General features: G+C 42.6%; 1 protein-coding gene across 9 annotated transcripts in view; it reads left to right on the top strand.

Annotated features, from left to right (window-relative positions):
* The window catches only part of PDE10A (phosphodiesterase 10A), a 400,353-nt gene that overhangs the window by 354,143 nt on the left and 21,558 nt on the right, over positions 1-24,652 (top strand). For 7 of the 9 annotated variants that reach the window (XM_083176481.1, XM_083176480.1, XM_083176485.1 and 4 more), the window contains 8 exons: positions 1,960-2,102; positions 2,962-3,045; positions 3,369-3,519; positions 11,794-11,949; positions 13,448-13,620; positions 15,457-15,568; positions 17,867-17,947; positions 19,418-19,506. In XM_083176481.1, the coding sequence (XP_083032607.1) occupies positions 1,960-2,102; positions 2,962-3,045; positions 3,369-3,519; positions 11,794-11,949; positions 13,448-13,620; positions 15,457-15,568; positions 17,867-17,947; positions 19,418-19,506 (989 nt within the window). Of the gene's footprint in view, positions 1-1,959; positions 2,103-2,961; positions 3,046-3,368; positions 3,520-5,791; positions 5,924-11,793; positions 11,950-13,447; positions 13,621-15,456; positions 15,569-17,866; positions 17,948-19,417; positions 19,511-24,652 lie in introns of those variants that run through there. The other 2 variants (XM_083176478.1, XM_083176479.1) reach the window with 2 other exon arrangements.

Genomic DNA, 24,652 nt, shown 5'->3' on the forward strand with positions numbered 1-24,652 from the left:
CAGTATGCATCTATTGCATTAGAAACACGGGGATGGAAAGCAGTGTGTGCATGCAGGGCCGGTGCAAGGTTTTTGGGCACCCTAGGCAAAATTTCTGCCTTCTGCCCCCCACCCCCCCACTCACTCACACACACACACACACACACGCATAGGCAGCATCTTATGTTTCTTTGCTGCCATTCATACATATCCATACACTGCCTCTCTCATACATCCATCCATTTATACATTCACTACCTCTCATATATCCATACTGTACATACATACAGACTCTCTCATATATCCAAGGAGGACCCGGGAGCAACCCTGCTACCTAGCAGGGTTGAATTGCCGGCAAATTAACCTGGGAATTTGTCCCTGGAACCTTTTACACCAGCGCTAGTTCCGGGTTGTTCCTGGACCCAACCCGGGAAGTTAGGCTGGTGTGAAAGGGGTATTAGTTGCCCCAATTGTTGTATAGACAGTAGGAGGCCACTTGGAAGCTGTCCATTGTACTTTAATATTAGAAGGAATACATGCTCACTATTGTGTTACCCCCTCTGGCACTGTAGGGTTTACCAGAGGTTGGTGGTGGTGGGTGGCTGCTCGACCCTTGCCCACTATTGTCTGGGAGCACCACCTGATTTCTGCGAGACTCCCAGGTGATCTGGAGAGTAACAGACAAACATACAGTAGATTTGAAGGCAGATAGGATCCACTTGGCTCAACTAGTATGCCTTTTTAAACCTTATTGTTACCTCAAACTCTAGAAGTCATTTGTCTGTGTAAGGATATACATATGTATATACCAAGCATGATTAAATTGCTCTACCTATAATTTTGGTGAGGTAATTTTCCTCATAGTTTACCTGAACCTCCCCCCCAACTCTGTGCATGTCCTCCTGTTCTGTTACTTCTCTTGTGTTGAAGAATGTTTCCCTCCTGTACCTTGTGAAAACCCTTGATATATTTGAAAGGGGATGTAGTCCATATCTTAGTGCTCAGTATGCGGACAGTCAGAATACCAGCAGCAATTCTGGAGGTAAGTGGTTAGGTTTCGGCACTTGGGGACGGTCTAGTGTAAGGCTGCCAAAAATGACTGTTAGGGTTAGGCTGAGGAAGGGTTGGGTTAGGGTTACAGTACTTTATGTGGTGATTTTGGGCGGGATGTATTAAAATACATCGCCGCCCTTCGCGCCCCCCCCCCCGCCGCGATGCCGCCGCATATGTACTAACATATGCGGCTGGCATCGCGATGCGGTGACGGAGGCCCCCCGCGATACCTGTACTGTGGTCTGCGGGGGGTCTCCGTCACCTCCCAGCCGGCTTCTGCAGTTTTCACGCCGGGGACAGCTAAGCAAGCTGTCCCCGGCGCTTCCTCCTCCCCCTGCAGCCGGAAGGACGTCCGGCTGCGTTGCTAGGGGGAGGAAGGGCTTACCTTCCGGGGTCCAGGAGGACCTGCAAGAAAGTAAGCCCAAGGGAGGGGGGAAAGGGGGGGTCGGCGAGGCGGCGGGGTTGCGGCGACGCGGCGGGCGGCGAAAAGAAGCCCATAGGCTTCTATAGGGTATCGCCACCCAAAGGTGGCGATACCCTGCCCTGCGGTGACGTGGCGAACGGGTTTTAGTACATAGGAAAATGCGGTAAAACGGGGGTTTTACCGCATTTTCCCTTTAGTACATCTCGCCCTTTAAATGTTAAAAATCTGACCATCTGCATGCTGAGCATCTTACCAAACTTATATTAAAGTTTTTCATGACTCTTTTTTTCCCTTCTTGGCAATAAACTATATATATATATTTTTTTTTTTATCTTTCTGAGTAAGAGCATAGGAATGGGTAATTCTAAATAGTTTAACTGGTGTAAAACTCATAAAGTTGGAATGTATCCAATTAACAAAGTGCAAAGCAGTCTTATTTGAATTTGTTATTTCAATTTGGTATTCAACACCTACTGTATTTGAACATTTCATTTTTTATTTAGATGTACCATAGAATACGGCATTCGGAGTGCATTTACCGGGTGACTTTAGAAAAACTGTCCTATCACAGCATCTGTACTTCAGAAGAATGGCAGAACCTGAAGAATTGTACCCTTCCAGCACCTCTTTGTAAAGAGATTGAATTGTGAGTTAAAAAAAAAAAATATATATATATATATATATATATATATATATATATATATATATATATTTGTAAACATTAAGCTAGGATTCATTCTGTTGAAGACTTAATGTAAGAAAACTTCAGGTAAAATGTAATGGAAGAGCTAGGACATTATGGTCTCCCTGCTTAAGGGGGACAAATCCAGATGGCACTTAACATGTGGAGCTGTAACTTGGATAAAGTGGTTTTGGATTCCAAGTAGGGGGTTGAACTACATAGCACTGTGTAGTCTCATGCTGGGCATACACTGTCAGATAAACATCTGTAGGACTGACAGTTTCAACTTAAACTCATCATATATCATAGACATACATACTTGTTTCAGTGTTTGGCCACAATATGTGCATTCTCCCTTGGAGGTGAAACATTTCCTCGTACCTTCCCTGTGTTGGAATTAGGGAAATGTTGGTCCGTATTTGTGCATACACTGCCATATTGGACATGCTGGACAATTTTGGCTTGTTTGTCAGATTGATAATTGCATAAAGGCCTTGACAATACACCATTAAGTCTATATACTAAAGACCCGTATACACTACAAATGAAAAATTGGAATGAAAATGGGTCCTAGAGATGGGGCATTTAATGAGAATTGGCTTCAAGTGGAAAGAGGAGGTTAAAGAGGTCAGCAGGCAGGGATAGAGAGATGGTTTAGAGGAGGTTGGAGGAAATTGGGTTGATGAGGCAGTGGTCTTTGAGGGAAGTTAGATGTGATAGGGAAGTTAGATGTGATGTAAACATTTATTTTAGAATGATTTCCAAAACAAAGATTTCTGGTTTGTGTATAACATTTTCTATTGTGTTTTTTTTTTTTTTTCAGATACCACTTTGACATTCAACCCTTTGAGGATCTATGGCCAGCTATTTATGTGTATATGATACATCAGTCTTGTGGGAAAACCTGGTAAGATATTTCATGTTTTGTATGTAACATTTTGGATGTTGACAGACCAGAAATGTATTAGCCAAAACGTTTAGAAGTGTATGGCCATGATATATTAATAAATATAAATTGTTCTGGTTGTAGTATCACCCTGTGCCCACAAATCACCCAGTGCCTTGAAGCCACCGTGGGATCTGCAGGGGCTATTATACCATTGGCAAATGGCTACTTTGCCGGTCATAGGATTACCATTTTTTGTACATGCATTTTAAATATCTTATTGTTCAGAATCGTTGGTATAGACGTAAGATACTTTTCTTAATGTTTTGATTCCTCTCTTCCAGCTTTGAGCTTGAAAAGTTGTGTCGCTTCACTATGTCTGTGAAAAAGAACTATCGCCGTGTACCTTATCATAACTGGAAACATGCTGTTACTGTGTCACATTGCATGTATGTTATATTGCAAAACAACCAAGAACTATTCACAGACTTGGAGGTAGGATATTAGTTTGTGTCTAATTACAGAAGTAGATATTTTATTCTATATATGAAAAGATATACTCCCCTGCGCATCGGGTTGGAATGGGGAGGTTGGACGAGCTGCATATTAAATCTATCGCTTCAGACCCACCAGTGGCACACCGCTTGTGCTTTTTAGTACCTGCGATGTGTTGGTCCAATCCGCAGGTGTGTGCCAGCATTCTTCACTGCTGGCACACACCTAAGTGCAGCAGCACAGATCTGGGCAACAGTGGCAGCTGGGAGCTTGTATCACTATTTGCTGGGCGGCGGGCTGAGAAGCGATCTTAAGTTTGAAAAAATACTTTAAAAAGACCGGCTGGACGCTGATTGGCTTAGAGAATTCAACCAATTAGCGTCCAGCTGGTCTTTTCAAAGTATATTTTCAAATTCAACAGCGCTTCCCACCCCGCTGCACTCCCAGCTGCCACTGCCCGGATCCCTGCTGCCCTCCCCCCGCTGCGCAGCAACTTCCCAGGGATTACATGCAATAAATTGCATGCAGTTTATTGCATGTAAAAATGGTACATCAAGTGCCAAATTGCAAGTGAGCCTCCGTGGGGCTCTCAAGGGCAAACTGGTCCGACTTCATACAGATCTGTCCTCATACAATATTGCTGCCATCATGCAAAACATCTCTTCTTGGTGCACAAGGTTTCCACACAATGCTGCTTGTGCATCTTTTTCCCATCTTAACCCTTTGAGTGTGAGAGATGTGCAAAATATCCAGTAAAAATGCCAGTGTTGCTCACAATTGTTATATAAATTCAGATAAATAATGTGTAAAAAAAAAAAAAAGATTAAATATCTTATATAAGCTAAACTTTCTGGGTAATCTAAAATATTAAACAAAATACAGTTTGTCCTTCCAAGATGGAGTGATCAGGTAGATGTTTCTATAGGTGTGTAGTCATATTCACTCTAAAAACGAAGTAATAATTATATATTCTAATATGGGTAATATAAATACTGGTTCAGCAGTTACATGGAAATAACCCTTTCATAGAATTGATTTCTTCTGTTAATACAAAATAGTGATGTCAAAGGTCATTTCATATGCCAGGGTCAGGCAGCATACAACAGCAGTCAAGGAAGCACACCAAGGTCAAAGGCAAGAAATATATAAGGAACAAGTTTCCATTTGTAAAGGCGGAATCCTTTGAAAAAAAAATGTTTTTTGGCACAGGTCAAATAGCAAAGATGTTATTTGAAATCTGGTTAACCAATGCACTGCAATCTGAATTCCAGCCTATTTCTAATTAAAGGATTAGCAGTCACTGAGACCGCACAGTGGAGAGCAGAGGCGTAACAAGATATTCGTAGGCCCCATAGCAAAAGTTTGTAAGGGCCCCCTGTTTAACAACTGATGGTGATAAATGTATGCAAAACATATTAGTTTGACAGCAAAGATGGGCCCCCTTCAGTTCTGGGCCCCATAGCAGCTGCACCCCCTGCACCTATGGTAGTTACGCCCCTGGTGGAGAGCAATAGCAGTATGTATCGTATTCAACTTGCACAACTGACTGGCTGGTTCTAACAGCTGCAGTCATGTGACTGATGCAAAGTACAGCATTTTATATGACAGGGTACACACTTATCTGAGCTATCTATCGATTTGGTAAGATCCATGCACAAATAATACTGTGCACACACCGTTAACTATCTGCCACCGAATATGTCTGGCAGCAGAGCCATTTCAATATACCCTCCCACATGTGATGTCCTATTTAATGACTGCTGTGTATGACCTATTGCACAGGTGGTGGGTCAGCCACACATGCAGCCATATGTAATAATAAAGCTGTGCTAGAATGAGCTGAAGTATGATTGGATTCTCTAGACAATAACATCTGGAGAACTGCACTTTGGCAACAAACATCTGCTGCTTGAGGACATTGTCGACCGTCATACAGAGCTCCCATTGGTACTGGTAGCTTCCATCAAACCAGGAATTATACCATAGCACATTAGGTTAAGTCCAGCTGGATTCTAACTCCACTGCCCATAGACGGGAGTACATTCATTGCAGTCCCTCCTACCTAATATGGCTCCTAGCTAGTGGCCCCAGTGGTATTATAGGAATAAACTTTTCATTGCCAACAGGGAGTACATGTCAAGGGTATTTACTATATGACACACAATTGTTAACAGGATTTTAATAAAGGCTATTGTGAAGATAATCCAATTGTACTTTTAACTCACTGTAGCGCTGCTTATGCATGTGTTGTTTTTTGTATACTTTTATACAGAACGAACTGTCCTGTTTTGAAAGCAGCAGCTTGGACAATGGACTCTATTGAAGCGCTTTCCTTCTCTCTCAGCATAGAGATCCTTTATTTTTATTTTTTCTAACATCAGTATTTTTATTGGAAATATTTAAATTATTCATTTGAGGGAGGTTTACAGAACAAAGAGATGGGGAGGGGTGGAAACAGGGGGTAGGGTTATGTGGTGAATAGGCGGAAGATTAAATCCACCATGAAGTGTTAATGTGGAGAATTTTTCAAAATTAATAGGGTCTGATCACTTCTCATTAAGGGCTGGATGTACTAAGCCGAAAATGCAGTAAAACCCCTGTTTTACTGCATTTTCAAATTTACCAAAACCCGGCCCAAAGGTCTCAAAGGTGAGCCTATGGGCTTCTATCACCGTCTGCTGCCTGCCGTCCACATCCCCCTCCCCGTCCTTCCTGCTGCTGCTCCTCCTCCCCCAGCAGCATGTCACAGCCGGATGCCAGCTACCCGCCCATATCCCTGCGTTTATACGGAAACCTGTCCGAGTGGTCTGGAGCACTCGGTGCTGCCTGACCGCTCGGTCCATCATTCGATGGTCGGCGACCATCGGAGGATGGGAGAGTTTCCCACAGATGGAGGAGGTGTTTACATGAAACATCCACTCGTGGTCCGTTCGCTCGGCGTCTTACCGCGTTCAGATGGTGTGAACCATCTATACGGTAGGCGGTGCTAAGAACATTCGGTTCCTGTTCGAAAATACACATCCATCCAAATCAATCAGAACAAGGGCCATAGTCTCTAAACATACTTAGAGCGTGTGGGCCAAAAGGAGTTTAGTTTGTCTGGGGTTAGATATAACCTGTGGTCAGCGGCGTAACTATAGCACCGCAGCCCCCGCCACCGTGGGGGGCGCTGTGCATGTGGGGGCGCCGGGGGCTGCGGTGCTATAGTTACACCCCCCCCCCCAATCCCCTGCAGACTTACCTATCTCGCTGGTCCTGGCGGCTCCGTTCTTCTGCTGAGGACCACCACAAAATGGCCGCCCCCATAGAGCACACAGTTCTCTGAAACTGTCTGCTGTATGGGGGCGGCCATTTTGTGGTGGTCCTCAGCAGAAGAAGAATGGAGCCGCCGGGACCAGCGCGATAGGTAATGCTGCAGGGGATTGGGGGGGGGGGGGGGTTTGCATGGGCGGCGGGGCGGCGGGGGATTGGGGGTGCTTGGCGGGGCGGCAGCGGGGGGGTGCTCAAAACTTAGTTACGCCACTGCCTGTGGTTCAATTTTATATGCATCTCCGTATGATTCATGCATTTTGACATGGAATAGAAGGAACGGAAGATTTTACTCCATTGGGCATCTGAGAAAGTTATACCTAGGTATATTTTTTCTGTGCATCTGATTTAGGAGTATCCGTAAGGTCTAAAAGTGTTCTATACCAATACGAGATGTCTCCTCTGCAATCCGATTGAGTGAGATGGGTATGAATTTGTGAAGCTAAAGCAGTAAGTGGACTGGTCTGAGTTCCGCCAAATGACAAATTTGAAAATAGTGGAGGAGTTCAGTTCAGAGAGAGAAAAATTTTGTCTTAAGTAGGAAAAGGGAAGTACAGTGTATGCTGGTTGTCCAGAATATCAGAGAGATCCTTTTTTACCTTTTTACTTATATAGCTACATAATAGAGCAGGTGTTGACACAACAACGATATGTTGAAAAGTGTGTACCCAGCTGTCCACTTTTAATTCCACAATATTTATTACATGTAATGCAGGTAGCAGCAGACGAAAGATGTTCTATTCAATGAAATGCTTCCCCCTTCTGCTTGCATCCACACTTCAGATAAAGAACAGAGCAGACTAGCATAGTACAAAATATCTGGATTTTCAACAGAATATTTAACAATTTAACGCTATATTGTGATTTAATAATACAGCAACTGCACACGTTCTAGTTTTTTTGTTAGCCATTTTTCTATTTTATTAGAGTTTTAATATAGCTCCTTTTGTGAAATTCTTGTGTTATCATAAATAATATAACAACATTTTGCAGCACTTTATAATTAAATATTTTGGCACTCGATATGTAGATACTAATAATACATTTACAGTCAAGCTCACTAAAATATACCATCACACAGACAGAATATTGCATAAAAATATACACATTCCTCTTAAGCTCAAACAGCCTGTATTGGTTCTCTTTTATCTGTCTAATCTGTTTTGCTACCCTGTGTTTCCTCCTTTCTTCGGTCTGTCTAACCTGTGTTTCCTTATGGTCTTCTCCCAACTCTGTCCTGCTTCCTCCTCCTTCAAGCCTATCTCAGTTTTTCCCTGTATGCTTCTCTCTGTCCTGATTCTCATGTGCATATCTTTCCCCAAGCTTTCTCCTGTGTATCCTCTACGTCCATGTGGCTTCCTCTTCAGCCTCTCCCTTTTATTTTTTTTTTCTCTTTTTCCTTCCTCCCAGCACGTTATACCCTAGGCCAGTGATTTTCAACCTTTTTACCTTGCGGCACACTAAATAACCTTTTAAAATTGCCAAGGCACACCATGAGATCCCCACAGGGCAAAACACATTGGCCCCCACAGGAAAAAAAACAAACATATTGGACCCCATATAAAAAGCAATCACACTGGTCCCCACAGGTAACAAAAATAAAATACATTGGCCCTTTACATGAAAAGAAGAGACCAGTAAATGACAGTCAAACTGGTGGTGGCTGTAAACTGGTTTGGGCATCTCTAGATCTGGGGGCACACTTGAGAACAGCTCAAGGCACACTAGTGTGTCACGGCGCAGTGGTTGAAAAACACTGCCCTAGGCACATGGGGATGCGGTCATTAGGGCTACAAGCATTAGGTGGACCACTATAGGTCGACACATGAATTAGGTCGACTTGGAAAAGGTCGACGGGAGTTTTTCAAGGTTTTTTTTTTCTACTTTACTATCCAAGTATACATAGAGGGCTAATTCCAATACATTTCTTCATCAATATCATTTATTTACAGTTTCTTGTATATACGATTGCGCTTTACAATTGGAGCAGTAACAGAACAACCTCACGTCCCCCCCTCCCCTCCCCCTCTTCACCTCAAATTATAATTTATCAATATAAAACCATGATAATAGGGGCAAAGGCAGCATTTCTACAGTGGGGTTCTGATGAATGCTTGATTTAGATACAAAATATAGAAAACTGCTGCAATAATACTTTTGTTTTAAATAAAATTATGCTTTTGCATTGTTGCTCATGCACACAGTCTAATACATTTCTAGTATATTTAATCTATTATGTAAACTAGTAAACAGATCATCTATAATGCTAAATATAAAATTAGGATCTAAACAAATTTTATTTATTTTTTTAAAATCTGTGTTTTAGGATTTTCTAGGTTTTTCTAAATTTCAGTTTAGGAATTTATACTTTTTGCAAAAACATTTTGCCTTTATTACAGATTGTGCAACTCCGCAATTGCAAACCAGGTAGCTCATTTCCCACTAACCTGTTATTGCTTACCATCACCCATGGATGCAGATCCAGGGATTTTGGACTGGTAAGCTGACGCAGTCGTACAGTAAAATCTCAGTCAATGACAAGTGTGCAGTAGCATAGAAATCTGCAATCTTTGTGATTGTCCTACAATACAGAGAGATTTAAGTGACTGCCAGAGAATACAGAGAGATACAGTGATTGTCTCTTTAGTGACTGTCAAACAATGCTGGTAGAATTTTAATGCTTGTACTGTACATCACTAAAGGCAATGTTTGACTGCCAGACAATAGAGAGCTTTGCAGTGACTATGTATAATGCAGATCGTGTCACAGTGTCCGCCATTTATTGAAAGAAAGTGCTGCAGTGTCCACCATGTAAGCAGAGGTTGTCAGTGTCTGCCATGTAACGGTGTCACAGTGTCCGCCATGTAATGCCATGTCATATTGAGTCAAATTGCATGCTATGTTATGGTGTGGCAGTGCCCGCCATGTAAGGTAGAAAGTGTTGCTGTGCCCACCATGTGACTCAGTGTCACAGTGCCCACCATGTATTGCCATGTCATATTACCTGCCATGTAATTCGGACCTTGCCATATTGCCTGCCATGTAATAAAGGTAGTGCCATATTGCCCGCCACGTAATGCAGAGTATCACCATGATTGCCATGTAATGCATAGTGTCATAGACTGCCATGTAACGTAGAGTGTCACAGTGCCAACCGTGTAATGCAGGGGGTCACAGTGCATGTCAAGTTATGGTGTTGCATTGCCCAACATGTATCGTAGTATGTCACAGTGCCCACCATGTAAGGCAGAAAGTGTTGCAGTGCCCACCATGTGACGCAGTGTTCACAGTGCCCGCCATGTAATGCCATGACCTATTGCCCGCCATGTAATTCAGAGAGTGCCATATTGCCCGCTATGTAATTCAGAGAGTGCCATATTGCCCGCCATGTAATTCAGAGCTTGCCATATCGCCTGCCATGTAATAAAGGGAGTGCCATATTGCCCGCCACGTAATGCAGAGTATCACCATGATTGCCCGGGGATGCAGTTTAAATCCCGGTGTTCAGAATCCCGACGCTGGAATCCCGACCGCCGAAATCACGACACTTTGTCCCTCCGTGGGTGTCCACGACACCCCTGGAGGGAGAATAAATTAGCGTGCCGAGCGTAGCAAGCCCGCAAGGGGGGGCGGCGATCCACGTCCCCCCCTTTTCGGGATTTCGGCGGTCGGGATTCCGGCGTCGGGATTTTGAACCCCGGGATCCCGACCGCCGGGATTTCATACTGAATCCGATTGCCCGCCACGTAATGCAGAGAATCACCATGATTGCCATGTTATGCATAGTGTCATAGACTGCCAAGTAACGTACAGTGTCACAGTGCCAACCATGTAATGCAGGCGGTCACAGTGCATGTTATGTTATGGTGTTGCAGTGCCCAACATGCAAGGTAGTGTGTCACAGTGCCCGCCATGTAAGGCAGAGTGTCACAGTGCCCACCATGTAAGGTAGAGAGTGTCGCGGTGCGCCAAGTAAGGCAGAGTGTGTCTAGGTGCCTTCCATATAAGGCAGATATTGTCACAGTCTCCATATTGTAAGGCAAGGTGGGTCACAGTGGCCACCATGTAAGGCAGGGATCACTGAATCCCATTACAGAACCACATGCGCACAGATGCATCCAACAGTGCCTGGTTAACCGGGGTGCCAGGACTGGGAGGGGGCACCCAAGCATAAAATTAAGACCTAATTTATTCCATGCTTGTTAGCCATCACCCATCCCGATGTACTGTGGGGGTAAAGTTCTTAAGGTGACTGCCATCTGTAACTTACTGATGTAACCAATTCTTTATGAACATTGTGCTACAGTGCCAGCTGGGCAGCCTAAAGCCAAAATCTCCTTCACAGGCCACAAGAATTAGATCCTACAGCCAATTGTATAACCCTTGTTACATGCACATGGGCAGTATGAATGGCAAGTCCATGAGCGCCCATAAACGTGTGTATAGCAGCATTCCAAAAGGAGCTACATGTATATAAGCCTAGGGCACCTGTAACCTGTACCATCGTAAATTTATATAGTTTCAACTTAAGTAACATAATTAGGGCCTTTTAGGTTCCAACCAGTACAATAGCTCATATACAGTAAGGTACTAACACCCAGATTAGGTCATTTTACATCCAGCAGAAATTAAGTATGTTCTTTCCTGTTACATAAAAGGGAAATTAAAATTTTGAGTGTAATTGGAAAGGATTACAATAGGTTAGAATCCTGGGCTTTATTATCATTTGCACAGCCACTTTTTCTGCAATAAGTGAGCCTTCTCCATACTTAAGTGATGTCCACTTTTTGGGTCTTAGTGCTGTATAGGAATAGCTAGATTTACTTTTAGGTACATCATGTGATTCACATTTGCATCACATGTCATTTATCCCCAGAGCTTTAGCCTCCTAATGTTTAACAATTACTTCAGGGAGTTATCGTAAAACAATTGTGTTAAAGAAACAAAACATACTTTGTCTTTTAGAGACAAGGACTGTTGATAGCATGCCTATGTCATGACCTGGATCACCGGGGGTATAGTAACAGCTACTTACAAAAATTTGATCATCCGTTGGCAGCATTATATTCCACATCAACAATGGAGCAACACCACTTCTCTCAGACTGTGTCTATTTTGCAGGTAAGAACCGTAAACAGATTGATTTTAAAAACAATATTGTATGTAACTATCAAGCAGTAGTGTAAGAGGGCAAGAAGGTGATCAGTGCTCAATTAAAACAAGCAGAGGCCCTTAGGTAGTAGAAAGTTGATCAAGGTCTCGTTTGAAGCATAGAGAGGGACAGAACAAAAACTTTACTCATGGATGCAGTATGAAATGGGGTCTGTCCCAGGTTGTAAGTGTGAACCAGGGTTGGATCCAGAATTGTATAGAAAAATCAGTATCACTGTAAATCCAATACTGATTCTCCCCACATGGAACATAACAAAACCAAACTGATCCACCCCATGTTTGTTTGGTTTATTAATTAACCTTTGTATAATATTGTACATTTGCATCATTTTATAAAGACCCCAGAGCAGGGGTGGATTAAGGTCTGTGGGGGCCCTGGACAACAAAATTGTGGGGGCCTCCACAGACACCACATATATTACATCCTACAGCCAATTGTATAACCCTTATTACATGCACATGGGCAGTACGAATGGCAAGTCCATGAGCACCCATACACGTGTGTATAGTGGCATTCCAAAAGGAGCTACATGTGTATGAGCCTAGGGCACCTGGAACCTTTAATCAGGCCCTGCCATTCAGTCAGCCCCGGGAAGTTCCAAACATTTAGACACATGTATACTTACGCAGACACATATACAAAGATACATATATACACAGACATTATATAGTTGAATGTCCCTCATACTTTACAAATTAGGGGTTACTTAGTAGGGCAGGAGCCCTGGACAGCAACATTGTGGTGGCCCCCACAGACACCCCCCCCCCCCCCCCGGGAGGCTGGTACCTGGGCAGCGCAGACGAGCAGGGAGTCCCTGCAGAGGTCTGAGCAGTCAACGCCCAGACCGCTGCAGAGACCCCCTGCTCTCCTGCACTGTGCCACACTGCCTGGCCCGCTGGCCGACCACGGGGCCACAGAAGTGCTGGTGTGGGGGGCCCTTATGTGCGGGAGCCCCGGAGCGACCGCCCTTGTGGCCCCGTGCTCAATCCGCCACTGCCCAGAGACTATGTTACCGCTGTAGGGTTTATTTGCGAAGTGTCTGTAAAATTTTGCTCTTCAGATCATGGTTATGCTAAAATGTAAAGGGCAATGGCTTTACTAACAAAGCCTGGCTACAAAAAAAAAATCCCTTATTTAAATTTGGCAGATATATGATCTGAATCTCTTTTTACAACCCAGCAAATAAACCCCTTTTGTGCCTGCTCACTTTGGTCCTTAATGCTAATGCTTCATGTCCACTTCCCACAAACAAGTAGTGATATTAAGCAGTTTAGTGGGAATCTGTATCTCCTACTTGCTCTGTCAAACATATCTTTGTCTTTTGTGCAGTTAATATCTTGTGATGATATTATTGGAAGTAGGTATAATATAAATATCTATTATACCAAGACTTGTCCAAAATCTAGGACATTGTGCTTTTCATCTATGTTTCCTTATTTCACATAGCTGGAAGGGCACAATATCTTTTCTAACCTGAGTTCCAATGAGTATGAGCAAGTGTTGGAGATCATCCGCAAAGCCATCATTGCCACAGACCTTGCGTTGTACTTTGGAAACCGAAAACACTTGGAGGAACTTCACCAAACTGGGGCACTTAATTTTAAAAACCAAGCGCACAGGTAAACTCCAATTTCAGATGCAGGAATAGACCTAACCTCATCTGCCAAAGAATCATAGGAAACATTGAAATCTGATATTCTAAACTATTACAAGTGTATTGCACATGCACATTAGCCATGCAGTGTGTCACTATGGCCCTTATTCTGGTTGGTGCGGTAATATCCGCGTGCGTTCGTGCCGCCGATGTTTTGTGTCTGCGCATGTGCAGAGGCGTCTCTGCGCATGTGCGAGCGGGGCGTACGGCCAAATCCCACATGTAATGTGAACACTCCGACCAGGGGGTGGAGAGGGGCGTGAATTTGAGCTCATTACCATATGCATACGCCCCGCATTTCATGGGCGTTCCCATGCAAACGCTGGGCGTGCGTATGGTAATGCAGTCGTGACGCATGTGTAGGGGGCTGACATATGACTTCGCCAGATGTCAGCTGCCCGCCCAGATCCCTGCTTTTGCACGGAAAAATGTCCGTGTGGTCTGAGGTTGCGGGAGCTGGTGGAGCACACTGTCCTGCATTCGATGGTCTGCGACCATCGAATGATGGGGGAGGTTCCCTGAGATGGAGGAGGCGTCTTCCATGAAAAATACACGTGCGGTCCGTTCGGCCAGCTTCTTACCGCGTACGGACGGAGTTGCCAATCCGTATGGAAGGCGGGGTTTCGCATGCACGGTCCTGGCCGCATATTCGGATCTGGCCGCACCGATCAGAATAAGGGCCTATATGATGTGATCGACTTAAACTCATAATGGAAAATTTCCCTGTTGACAAATATATTACACATTTGTACACACATTGATCATTGTGAACTGTGCATTTACTACAACAAAAGGCGCAACTGGCTTTTCTTGGGTCTTTACACTGAACATCTGGAGAGACTGGTCTTGACCATGAGGTCTGGCACCATGAACATTTGCAAGTCAAGGCACATTAATGCTGCTTGAAGCTCGATTTTACTTCATGAAGTAGAGATAGTGCCACAAGTAAAAGGCATTCTCCTGAGCTAATAAGAGTTCAGAGGGACAGCATGGTTTCTCATAATTTTAACTATTATATTTAAAACTAGATTACCAATGTATGGAGTGAGCGCTTAGTTAACACAATACATGAAACACGCAGGGGGGAATTTACAAAGATGTGTATTCTACTTCACATGTGATGTTGCTATGGGCAACCCATCAGATCCTGTCTACTATCTTCTAGAGGGTGCTAAATAAACAAGAAGTAGATTCTGATTGGTTGCCCATAGCAACATCACATGTGAAGTAGAATACACATCTTAGTAAATTTCCCCCGCAATGTATAGCCTATTCCAGTTACCAATATACTTTATAGAGATTATTTGTAGTGACCAGGGGCGGATTTAGGGGTGATGGCACCCCTAGGCACAACAATAATGGCTGCCCCCCCACCTAATTTTATTCTTTTTATTGATTACTTATAAGCCCTCATTTGATAATAGCCAATGAAATGGATTCATTTTTAAAAAGCCACTAACTGTCACTTTTTTAATTATGTAAACATATTTACTAAGTAGGATAGTTTACAGGGGCAGTATCTGCATGTCATTACCATTTGCACTCTATTCAAGATGGAATATGGTACAGTACAGTGTATATTTTGCACTTACTGGTACATTTCAGGCTGACAGTACTATCACAGGCATCCAAGTGCCGCCTTCAAACATGTGCCGCCCCTAGGCACGTGCCTCACGTGCCTAATGGGAAATTCGGCTTTGGTAGTGACATATACTTTGCGAAGAACATTCTTATAATGATACAGAAGGCAGTGATCAGCATACTGTCCAGTTCCTCATATGATGACATATTTTTTCCCCAGAGATCGCTTAATTGGGTTGATGATGACAGCGTGCGATCTTTGCTCTGTAACAAAACACTGGCCAGTAACCAGAATGATTGCTGATGATATATATGCAGAATTCTGGGCAGAGGTAAGCTTTGAACATTCTTTTTAACCCCTTCCCGACGGGGCGTTTTTTGTTAACTTTTTTTTTTTTTTTCCTCCTCGCGTTCAAATAAGCGTAACTTTTTAAATTTTCCGGCTATATAGACACGAGGGCTTTTTTTTTGCGGGACAAGTTGTACTTTTTAATGGTACCATTTACTATACCGTATAATATTCTGGGGAATCAGGAAATAATTCAATGTGGGGTAAAAAGAAAAAAAAACGCAATTCCACAATTTTGCGCTGGTTACGTTTTTTTTGGAGTTCATAGTTCGTTTAAAATGATGGGTTATCTTTATTCTATGGGTCGTTACGATTCCGGTGACACCAAACTTATATAGTTTTCGTTACGTTTTACCACAAAAAAAAATATAGAAAATTTTACGGTTTTTCTAATTTGCGTCGCCATGTTCTGCGGCTTATAACTTTTTTATTTTTCCACCTACGGACCTGGGTGAGGGCTCATTTTTTGCGGGCTGAAGTGTACTTTTTAATTAATACCATTATGGGATATGTGCGACTTTCTGATCACTTTTAGTTACTTTTTTTTGGTAGGCGATGCGACCAAAAAACGTAGTTTTGGCGTTGGGAATTTTTTTCCGTTTACGCCTTTAACCGTGCGGGATAACTAATGTTATATTTTAATAGATCGGACTTTTAGGAACGCGGCGATACCAAATATGTTTATTTTTTTTTATTTTTATTTTTTTATTATTTGTGAAATGGGGAAAGTAGGGTGATTTGAACTTTTAATATTTTTTTATTTTTTTTTTATTTTTAAACTTTATTTATTTATTTTTTTTTACTTTTACTACAAGGCCCCCTAGTGTACTTGACCACTAGGGGGCGCGATCGCCTGTACTAGGTTCAGCCATAGAGCTCTATGGCTGAACATAGTGATTTTCAGCACTTCCTATTACATCCTGCCTCAGGCAGGATGTAATAGGAATGCTGACATGGCCAGCACAGGGGTCTACATTAGACCCCTGGCTGCCATGGCAACCGATCGGCACCCTCCGATCTCACCGCGGGGGGCCCCGATCGGCGCCGGAGGGGGGCGCCCCCCCTCCGATCAGCTATTTAAGCACTGCGGGCGCTTTGCCCGCGGTGCTTAAAGGGTTAAACGGCCACGATCGGCGAACTCGCCGCTCATGGCCGTGAGAGCAGGTACCTGGCTGTAATATACAGCCATTACCTGCTCTCTTTCAAGCCAGCTCACTCCGTGAGCTGGCTTGATTCCCCCGCAACCGACATATGACGTACATGTACGTCATATGTCGGGAAGGGGTTAATTATGATAGCAATATTTCAGCTATATCAAGATGTAAATAAAAAAATGCTATTTATTAAGATGCTTTCACATTTTGAGGTCTATGTACTTAATGCCCCCATACACTTGTTCGACTGAGCCACAAGTTGGACCCGATTTCCCTTAACCTTCCCCGGCAGCTCACAGAGAGTCCTCACATCTGATTTGGCACTTGATGTGCCATTTTTTACATGCAATAAATCGCATGTAAAATAGCTCCCGGAGAGCTTCGAGGGAAGTTCAGGGGACTTCATATGTGATACAACGTGTGTGCTTAAAAGCACCCACGATGTGCACCTGACGGCTGCACATACGATTTAACTGATCTGCAGCACGTCCATCCTCCGACTGCAACACACAGGGGACCAAGCATCAGGTTGATTTGGATGTCAAGAACATTCGATTTCTGCCCGATATGACCTGATATTTCACCCCGATCCATTGGAATCAAGTGAAAACAAGCCAAGTTACACTTCTGTATGGGGGCCTTAAGCCTTGGCGAGCGCAAAAATGGACAGCGATAAACAACCAACCAGATGCTAACTGTCATTTTTCAAACAGCCTGTAACATGGAAGTGAGAAGCTAATTGGCTGCTACTTTATCTCTGTCCACGTTATCGCTCTCCAAGGATGGTGAATAGATCCCTTTTGAATTCTTCCTTGCAAACAGAAATGCTATACAGTTTTTTCTTAAATGATATAGGGCCCGATGTACTAAGCTTCAAAAGTGATAAAATTGAGAGTGATAAACAGCCAGCCAATCAGCTCCCACCTGCCATGTTACAGGCTGTGTTTGAAAAATGTCAGGCAGGAGCTGACTGGTTGGTTGTTTATCACTCTCAATGTTATCACTTTTGAAGCTTAGTTCATCTGGCCCTTAATCTCTTAAACCATTGCTTGTACTGAATGCTGTAAAATGACACTGTGGCACATTTAATTTATTTTAATTAACCAATACAATACATTAATTTAAAGGGAGATGAAATGAAAAGGATTGGTATTTCACCAATACCAATGATGGATAGAGAAAAAAAGGATGAAATTCCTCAGGGGCAGGTAAGTAACTACATTATATGAAGATGTGTTGTCAACAAAATGTAATTTCCTTGATTACTCTTAATATGTGATTTATTGTGTCCAAAGTTTTGAAGTACCACCAAGCTACATCCAAATGACAACTAATGTCCAGGCTTTTCTGATGCATTCTCACGCTAGAAAGAACTTCTGCTTTATCTTGCTGGGTTCATATAGTGGTTATTATTGTTCCTTGTTTCTTCCTTACTATTTATACCCATACTTATTATACCCACACATAATTTAACAAAACCACCCTAGTTTTTATATTTATAATTTTTTTTTACAGCAAACAAGTTAGTTATACTGTGCAGTCTAGAATTGATGGGACTCGAATTGTGGGCATTTTTTTTCAAGACAAAATACAGTATGCTGCTCAACAGAAGTGTTTTTCCATCTTGAGGGAAATATAATCGTTTGATATACTATATCCTTCTTCACCACAATTTGCTTAATCTTTTGTGTTACTTGTTTCCTTCCTTCCTTCTTGGAGTTTATAGAAATTTTTACAATTTCGAAAAAACTGTTTTAATTACTGTTGCATATGACACCAAATATATTGTGTCCTTATACACTGTAGCTTCAGTTGCGCCAAACAGTCCATCTCTGCACTTCAGGGATTACTTGGCTGCACGGATATGCAAAAAAAAATATTGCAATAGGATTGGTATCTTTTACATAAACCATTTAATTCAAATGAAATAAATTTGGAATTCTATATAAATATAAATAGTACAAGTGCACTTATAAAGCAATTACATTTAAAATGATGGCAAACCTACTACTATATTGGCATGGTGGTCACTCTGGACTAGAATGTCTTCAAATAGCAGCGAATAAAAATCAGGTGGCCAACAGTCCCATATGTTTCAGATCCATAGAGTATACAGATGTATAGAGAATTACATTTTTGCCGATTCTTCTGTGGTGGGTGATGGTGAACCTAGATAACTGTGCCAGTCTGTCGCCACCTCAGATATGCTTACGGATAGTCTAGGAGATTTTAGGTTGGAAAGGGTTAAATGTTCATAGAGTCCGTATGGTGAACTTCAATGGTAGTGTTGCCAAATGGAGGGTATAAGCTCAACGTGTTTCCGTGGGATCAGCCTCCCAGCTTCTTCAGGCGCAGCCAGGACCCCGGGTTGAACTCAGGAACAACTCTGCTCCATAGTCCGGCTAGTCGCAGGTTGTTCACGGGCCCAACCCAGGAATTTAGGCTGGTGTGAAAGGGGTATACTGTAAGTTTTCCTTATTTTAGTGACTTGTAGAGGAAAACAAATATATCAATAGTTAAATATGTACCATTAATAAAAACTTAGCATTTATATTTAATTTACCAAAGCAGTAGTCCTCAATTTTTTTTGTGATTTTGTTGAATCTTCTTTGAGTATTTAAGTCTATTTATTATATGGACAGTGCTTCTGTACTAAACTGTTCTTTTCTTTTGTACAGATTGGATTCTACAATGCAGTAGCAATTCCTTGTTACACAACGTTATCACAAATCTTTTCTACTACGCGACCACTCCTTAGTGCATGCAGGTAACAAATAAAGGTTTATACTGTATATGTCCATGTGGATATTGTGAATTTGAACGTTATTTTTTTTTGCCAGTGTCTCATATGGCATACTAAGGAGGTAATTCAGGTTCTCACTCACTGTTACGAATGTGCAGCGGTGAGTGATATTTCGCTACTGCACATGCGCATCAACATTTATGTGCATGTGCAGCCATTTGGTGCGAGCGGCCATGGCAAATTGATTATTCAGCTGCTGCTCACACACACCACTGTGGGTGGGGGGCATGGTGCGGCGGGCCATTGTTGCGCCCATGGGACCACGCCGCGTTTCATTGGCCCTCCCGCGTTTCATTTTGCTGATGGTGCAGGGGGCTGTGTACACACGGTGCAATATATTGCTCAGTGTCTCCTTTTCATCAGTGACCAGAGATGGTCTCTGATGAACAGAAGACTCTGCCGGGAGATCTGCAGAGGGAAACAACTTCTGCAACCATTAGGTTCACATGGGAGCGTGAACCCGGCGATTTATTGCTGCAGCACAAACAAATCACTGAAAATATGGCTGCTCAGCGACCATATTGCCAGCAATATTGCACTGTGTGTACACAGCTTAAGACACCAGAGAGGTGTCTTACATCTGTGAGCGCTGTAGAAACTTTCCTCCCCACACGCAAGCTGTGAATGGATGTTTATGCAAAACTCGTATATGTGCAGAGAAACTCTGCATGTGAGGGGTGGGCAGACGGTCATGCAGGCGGAGGGCGGCTTTTGGTTGACTCGCAAACAGTGGCGGTTTTAACCTATGGGCTGCAGACCCCCCAGGTAAAATCCGCCACTGCAGTGAAGCCAGATGCAGTCAGTGAGACTGCACTGGCTTCACTGTGACTGGCAGTAACTTCCTATTCGAAGTTCGACCTGACAGTCACCAAGGCAGTCCCATTTGGAGGTGTTCCCTCCATCTGGGACACCTCTATTCGGGTTGGCGAGCATAAGCCCCTAAAACCTGGGGATTGTGCATATGTAGTACCTAAGTTGGTACTGCACATGCGCTTGTCCCGGTGCCTGTCATCTGTAATATACAGGCGCCGGGACCGTGATTCCTCTTCAATGGGCTGTTGCCAAATCAGCCCATAGAATTTGGCAACATGTGCAGTACAGAGGTTTGTACTGTGCATGCACCAGTCCCCGTCGCCTGTCGTCATAGTACAGGTGCCTGGGGTGGGCCCCTAGAGGGGGAACCTGCATCGCGGCTAGTGGTGGCCCCCCTCCTGCCAAATGGTACATGCCTCCACTGCTCGCAGAGCTGCAAATTTTGCAGCTTTGGTAATCAACCTGAATGACCTTCTAAGTGCTATTATTCATAAAAAATATATAAACCATACATAATAATAAAATCCATTAAATCATTTAAGGTTTGTTTACTCTTGCCATAATGTTTGTGATATGACCACTGCATGAAAGCATGGTTAAAAATCTCCTGGTCCATTGCAGGCCTGATTCAGAGATATGCATGTGCAGGTCAATGGATGCAACAATGCTTGTAGTGCCCCATGTCAATCATGCTGTGTCCATTTGTGGGCAGGGGTGGCAATGGTGAGTGTTCCACAAAACAGGGGAGTATTGGACCCATTTTATAGGTGTATCATAGGGAGAGTCCTCCTCTTCTGATGCAGATTTCCTGGCCACTGCTACATAAATTCACCAGTCATTCTGAGTAACCTGAAGGTTAGTCCGATTACCGATGTTCATGCAGATGGTCCAATGCTGCAACAGCAGATACATCAGTGGCTTACAGAAGCATGCAGGCAGTGCCTATTTACACAATACACCAACTGCAGTATTAGCATATTGCACATTTGTTGTGTTCACAGATGCAGCTACTGTGTGATCAGGCTCCAAAAGTAGATTACACGGTCTGCTCCCTCTTGAACATTATGCTGCTTTCACATTGCCTAAAAGTTTGAGACCCGGTATTTTGAAACTGTATTTAAAACAGTATATTACCGTTTTAAACCCCTTTCACACTGCACATGAATACCGGGTCTCAAGCAGGTTTGCAGTGTAAAAGCAGGACAGACAGTAGCTATGAGAGCGCAGTGCGTATGTACTGTAATGAGCCACTCATTACATATGCGCATATGTAATGAGTGCAGTGCATATAAATGAGCCAATCATTACATATGCGAATATGTAATGAGTGCAGTGCATATGAATGACCCACTCATTACATATGTGCATATGCAATGGGTGCAGTGCATATGAATGAGCCACTCATTACATATGCACATATGTAATGAGTGGCTCATTATATATGCACTGCGCTCTCATAGCTACCCGTTCGCAAATACCGGTTATTTGTAACCGTACATGCAGACTGACGCTTTCACACTGCGGCTCTAACCGTTTTAAAAGGCTAAAAAATCGGCAATATACCAGTTAAAAGCTTCAGTGTGAAAGGGGTATTAGAGTCCCCTTCAAAATGTTTCCATGGTACCCATTAACTTTCTATGCTTTTTTTTTTTGTGTTCTAATGGGAGGGGGATCTGAGAATTTAGAATGATCGCATTCTTTAAGATGCAACTTCACCTTTTGTAAACCTAGAAAAGCAACTTCCCAAAACTGGTGAGAGACCCCAGTAGATAATTTACCCAATGTTTTCTAGTAAAATTAGGCTTTTGCGTACTTGCCAAATGTGAGCTATCTCATTCAATTTTGAGAAAATAATTTTGCAAAGTCAGTATTAACCCTTTTAAGTGCCAACATCTCTTTGAGTGATATGCAAAATATCCACTAAAAATGCCAGCGTCACTCACATTTGTTAAATAAATGACAATAAAAAATTTTGTGTAAAAAAAAAAATTATATTTCCTACATAGGGTAAACATTACAGCTCATTATGATGAATAAAGATGTTTAACATATCTCACACCTACCTTGACAAATTCACTTTGACTCTAAAAGGCATAGACTGTGCACCCCAAACTCAACTCAATGTGCACACGTTACACCCTTATGCTGTACCTACCCTTAAAAACACCTCAGTGCCATTAGCAATGCCAGCAATACCTTTTAGCAAAGACTGCATTCCATTAAAAGAAGTGCCCATCAATCAATTGTGTGTTTTGCATTGTTAATTGTACTAGACTATTGTCCTATTACTACATACCTCTGTTATTCATATATGTTTTTGACTTTATTTGCATGTACTGTTACACAGAGTAATAAGAAGATTAAACTGAAATGGGCAGGAGATTATGCTGTGGCTGAGAGATGTTTTATGTTGTAGTGCATGCCAATAGATGATGGTAGACATGTCTGATTGGCAGTGTTAATCACACCCAAAGGGTGGTGCTAGACACACGCCTTTGACGGTGCAGCCCCTAAAAAAAAAGTGCTGCGCACGATTATATGCTTAAAGGATTAAGGTAACTGGCCAGATAGACACCAAGGGGGAAATTTACTAAAGGAAATTTGTAAAAAATAGGTGTATTTGTATCCAGAAATTCACTTATTTTTGACATTTACTATCCCGAAAATGCGGCAATTCGTATTCGTATTGATAGCACATCAATACGAATACGTATTGCAGTATTTTCGGTATAGTAAATGTAAAAAATAAGTGTATTTCTGGATACAAATACACCTATTTTTTCACAAATTTCCTTTAGTAAATTTCCCCCAAGGGTGAAATTTAATAAGATGAGAGATTCAGAAAGTGAGAGATTTGGTAAGAAATCTCCAGTTTTTTTTAAAGCAGCAATCATTTACACTGCAAAACCAGTTTGATTTTAAATTGTAAAGATAAAAGATAACTGGTTATCTCTTTTGGGGGGCGCTAAATGAACGAGGTGCCTTACTCAAGCTGCAGCAATAAAAAGAGTGTCAGTCTCCCGACAATGAAAAACAGAATAGAAAGTTTTGCTGCGTTTCTTTTGAAGTGGGTGAAATATTACATTTTAATACATTTTAATAAACAACACAAGTAAATAAAAATACACAAAATTAAGAGTAATAAAAATACATATATAAATTGAAGTTAAAATAAATGGTGCTTGAAATGATCGCATACGGTGGTGCAGTAATTAGGCAGTATAGTCGGCAGTCACTAGTATTTGGGATTAGGTCCAATCCGTTGTGTGGGACCAAGATTTTCCAGGTCCCAGTATAGATGAATATGTCTCTCCCAGCACTTGGAGTTAATCCGGAGTCCTTTGCAGATTGAAATGGCAAGGTGACTTTCCTTTTATGAGACGGCAGTTGAGCTGTATGGTATCAGCAGGCTGAATGTGCCTGTCTCTTCTAGTGTCAATGTTCCATAGGTTTACTCCAATAATGTCTCCAATGTATTAGTGCAGCCTGAGTGAAATATTCAGATAGAATAGAGATGAGTAGCATTTTAAAATACATTTTAAAATCTGTTACATTCCACATTTTAAATTATGCCAGATCTTTCACTTATCAAGTGGAAAGGAGTTTTAGTATTCACATTCTTACTTGAACCACACCCAACAGCTGATATTAATTGACTTGTAAGCATATCTCCTCATTGGGGTGTATTCAATGCGGCGGCGAGCGGCCAGCGAGGGGGTTAAACGGCGAGGATTGCAGATAAACAGCGACACTCGCTGTTTAACCCGCGCGCCGGCCGTTTGCTCTATTCAACGTTCCGGGGAAATCCTCGCTGGCACAGGACGGTGAGAATTCCCCAAAACAGCGAGAATCGCTGCTAATGCAGGAAACTCGCTGTACGCCAATTCCCCCTCGCTCAAAAAATGGAGCGAGGGGGAATTGGCGTATGAGGGGGCTGCGTTAAATACTGTCAGGGTGAGTGGTGACAGCGAGCAGGAAGCTCTGCTCGCTGTTACCACTCGCCCACAGCATTGAATACCCCTAAGAGACTAAATGCCATAAAATGTGAATTTAAAAAGCACCAGGATTTCATTCTTCTGCAAAATGGTCTGTATTCAGTGCTGTGTGATGATGTCACAGGAATTGTGCCACTTCAGTAAATGTTTATACCTGCCTAGAATATGGAAAATTTCATATAAACAAATACAGTTTTCTCTATAGTCACCTTTTATAAGGTTGCGCTGCTTAAAGTTGTCCTGGAGATTTAGTGGAACCCTTTTCCCCTGCCACTGTTCCCTCATTAGACAAACCCGGCCAG

Source organism: Crinia signifera, chromosome 3 (genome assembly GCF_055691185.1).
Source record: "Crinia signifera chromosome 3, ASM5569118v1, whole genome shotgun sequence".
NCBI lineage: Eukaryota > Metazoa > Chordata > Amphibia > Anura > Myobatrachidae > Crinia > Crinia signifera.